Genomic DNA, 3759 nt, shown 5'->3' with positions numbered 1-3759 from the left:
GGATCCACCTCATACCACTATTTCCATAATATAAGGCTATGTTATTGGTTTTTGAAAAAAGTACCATACAATATTTGCACATCCCTATCACCTCTGTACGCATAGGAAAACGATCCCTTTATTGTGTGTGTGTGTTGGGTGGGTGTCTGAGGAATGTTTTACAGCGTTTCAGCTTGCAGAGGTGTCACCACCCTTCCCATGGCCACCTGGATCCTGTCTTGGGAAGAAAAAGAAGAATGATGTTATTACATGGCCTTAAAGAGCTACATGACTGCTGAGGTGACATTACGGACCCCTTAGGATTTGTAGCGTTCCTTGTGTATTTGTTTCCCGTATATGTTCCACTTCGTTTCTCCTTTGTACTTGTGACACTATTTGAGGTTTTAACGCCTATCTCTATTAGGTGTGACTGGCAACTGCAGTGGGTTGAATCCTACTAGTTCAGTGTTTCCCAACTCCAGGCAGGGGTAGAGTAGCCATTTTTGTTGTAGCGCTGGAGAGGCACAGCTGATTGAAAGAGTTGAATCAGGTGCAACAACAACAACAACAACAACAAGAAGAACAACACCAATCAATGTGAAGAGTGGGACACAGATTAGTAGTGGATCCCCCAGTTGTCACAGTTGGGCCTTGTGTTCAACATAGCTCAGTATTTGAGTGTGTTTCCCGCGCATGTAAGTAGCTTTCATTTCTTCTTCCTCCATAGTTCCCTAGAACGAACGCCCTCCCCTTTGCAGCAGAGGCCAGGCAAAAGCGCGCGCTTTCTGTGCCACTGGCTTCAATCAGGTCCACCAAACGCAGATAATAAGAGCACCAAGCCCCAAAAATTGCGTCATTCATTCACTTGAACTCAGCTAGCGAACTACACGATGTCTGGAAGAGGTAAAGGCGGCAAGGGACTCGGAAAAGGAGGCGCCAAGCGTCACCGTAAGGTTCTCCGCGATAACATCCAGGGAATCACCAAGCCCGCCATTCGCCGTCTGGCTCGCCGTGGCGGCGTGAAGCGTATCTCCGGCCTGATCTACGAGGAGACCCGCGGTGTCCTGAAGGTGTTCCTTGAGAACGTGATCCGTGACGCCGTCACCTACACCGAGCACGCCAAGAGGAAGACCGTTACGGCCATGGACGTGGTCTACGCTCTGAAACGCCAGGGACGCACCCTGTACGGTTTCGGCGGTTAAACGCACTCTTTTCGGAACGTCAACATCCCGACTTGAACCCAAAGGCTCTTTTAAGAGCCACCCACATCCGCTTCAAAAGGGCCAAATCCATTGTAGGAAACCATGAGCCACTCTTGAGTGGACAGGGAGGGAGTGTTAAATGACAGGAGGATATGTTCAGTACAGTCGTCTTAAACCACGAGCCACTCTGAGTGGACGGGGAGGGAGTGTTCATGACAGGAGGCTATGTTCAGTGCAGGCTTTGCGTACAGTCGTATTACGAGACACCTGAAATAAAGGCACCACGCCTGGGAAATCCCCACCAAGTCCAAAAAGGGGTGCCTTATGTCTGGCCATTGCATGGATCTTTTTTTGAAACACACCATTCCCCACCAGTGACAGAGCATAGGCTATGGAATAAGGGGGGGGGGGGGGACAGGTCTTTGTTAGGGAAGCAAGCCTCTGAGTGGAAGGCTCTTATGCGCGCTCAGCTCCACTGGGCAAATGGCAGGGGCGCCTATGAGAAAGCAGGGGTGTGTCCACGGCCGGCGAATTAGCTTAGCTTCGTCTTCATAAGACGGAAAGGGCTCTCCACCCCCTCATTCGTTTGTGAGAAGCAACGAGACACCAGCATCATGCCCGAGCCAGCAAAGTCCGCGCCCAAGAAGGGCTCCAAGAAAGCCGTCACCAAGACCGCAGGGAAAGGCGGCAAGAAACGCCGAAAGTCGAGGAAGGAGAGCTACGCCATTTACGTGTACAAAGTCCTGAAGCAGGTCCACCCCGATACCGGCATCTCCTCCAAGGCCATGGGAATCATGAACTCGTTCGTGAACGACATCTTCGAGCGTATCGCCGGAGAGTCGTCTCGCCTGGCCCACTACAACAAGCGTTCCACCATCACCTCCAGGGAGATCCAGACCGCAGTGCGCCTGCTGCTCCCCGGAGAGCTGGCCAAGCACGCAGTGTCCGAGGGCACCAAGGCCGTGACCAAGTACACCAGCTCCAAATAAACAGCGCATTTGGAGTGCTGTAGTAACCCAAAGGCTCTTTTAAGAGCCACCCACCCTGTCAGTGAAAAAAGCAAATCCATGTGTGTTTGTGTGGAGGACATGTGTCCAATTGTGGGGAGGGGGGGGGATAAAGGATGCTGACATGAACAGGGTAGGAATGTGTGCATGCCAGTAGAACACAGTGAGGGGGAGTCCAATGACTGGAGACTGTATCACTTTAGGCCGAAGCAGGGACCCTCTGCACACATGAAGAACAGTCTCCGAGCAAGTGACGTCACCGATTGAAACTAGCCGTTCCACCTGTACAAGAGGGGGGGGAGGAGGAGGAGAAGAAGAGCCTCCAAATCTCTCTCTCTCTCTCTCTCTCGGCCTATATCAGGGCGAACAAGCACATGGGGCGCCAGCCTCCATAGCGCCGGCCGCACAGCCAGACACCAAGACCCACAGACACAAAGACGGGCACGAGTCACGCTGCGGAGTCAAGCGAGGAAGGACTGCGAGAGAGAAGGGCACAAAAGCCTATCTCGGCCTGTTCACAGACAGACGAGCTGAGTGAGCTCAACTACTTTGGCCCTCACCTCATCTGCTTTTGAAAGAGACACACAGAGAGAGAGACCACCTAGCAGAAGAAAAAAACACACACTGTGCACAAAGAGCAGGCTCCAAATCCAACTAAAGGACTAAAACATCACACACAGTGTATTATTTCCTGTGCCTCCTGGACACATGACGAATACAAGGTGAAACTAGTCTCAGCCAGGCCTCACAAGTGCATGTGTTTTAAGGTCCCCAAAAGAGCTCTCCTTTAAAACACCAAGGAGCACATCAGGGGACGCCAAACCATTTGATTCCCTTGCCAGACATCTCGGCTCACTCCACAATCAATGGTGCTCGCAATCGGATGCACTTTTAGGCCATTTAGGAGACAAATAGCACAGGAAAAGCAGTGCGCACCGCTCCACCCGACAGTCGAACGGTGAGGTTTTGAGCGAGTCGCAGCAAAATGCACGGGGCTTCTGCAGCCCACATGACTTTATTCTGAACGGACACAAGTCTGCTCGCTGGGCCGTTCGCTTTTGGGCCAAAAACACGGCTCCGTCGGTGACTTTTGGCCCGATATTGGCGACCAGAAAACACAAGTGAAAGAGCATTTGGCCAGCCCGGAGAAGCCGAGCTGGGTGGCTTGAGTCTACATGGTTCTCATGTCGCGTTTAAGGCCAGCCCCCTGCACGGTGTAGAGCTTCAATAGCGCAGAGCAGCGTCTACAGCAAAGTACTCCTCCTCACAGACTACCGTAGTGTTGTAAGTGTGTGTGTTTACCGGACCGAACGACAGACATGGCAGAAGTCGCACCAGCACCCGCCGCCGCCGCGCCGGCCAAGGCACCCAAGAAGAAGGCAGCAGCCAAGCCCAAGAAAGCGGGACCCAGCGTAGGCGAGCTCATCGTCAAGGCGGTGTCCGCCTCCAAGGAGAGGAGCGGCGTGTCCCTGGCCGCGCTCAAGAAGTCTCTGGCGGCAGGCGGCTACGACGTGGAGAAGAACAACTCCCGTGTCAAGATCGCCGTCAAGAGCCTCGTCACCAAGGGCACC

General features: G+C 53.0%; 1 protein-coding gene across 1 annotated transcript; it reads left to right on the top strand.

The window, feature by feature from the left end:
* The first annotated feature begins 863 nt into the window (after nucleotides 1-863).
* Nucleotides 864-1181, top strand: LOC116364140 (histone H4). The gene has a single exon (XM_031817376.1). It carries the CDS (start codon nucleotides 870-872, stop codon nucleotides 1179-1181), a length of 312 nt encoding a protein of 103 aa, XP_031673236.1. The 5' UTR covers nucleotides 864-869.
* The last annotated feature ends 2578 nt before the right edge of the window (nucleotides 1182-3759 follow it).

This window comes from Oncorhynchus kisutch, unplaced genomic scaffold (assembly GCF_002021735.2).
Source record: "Oncorhynchus kisutch isolate 150728-3 unplaced genomic scaffold, Okis_V2 scaffold1004, whole genome shotgun sequence".
NCBI classification, from domain to species: Eukaryota; Metazoa; Chordata; class Actinopteri; order Salmoniformes; family Salmonidae; genus Oncorhynchus; species Oncorhynchus kisutch.
This window is presented reverse-complemented; position numbering and strand designations above follow the sequence as displayed.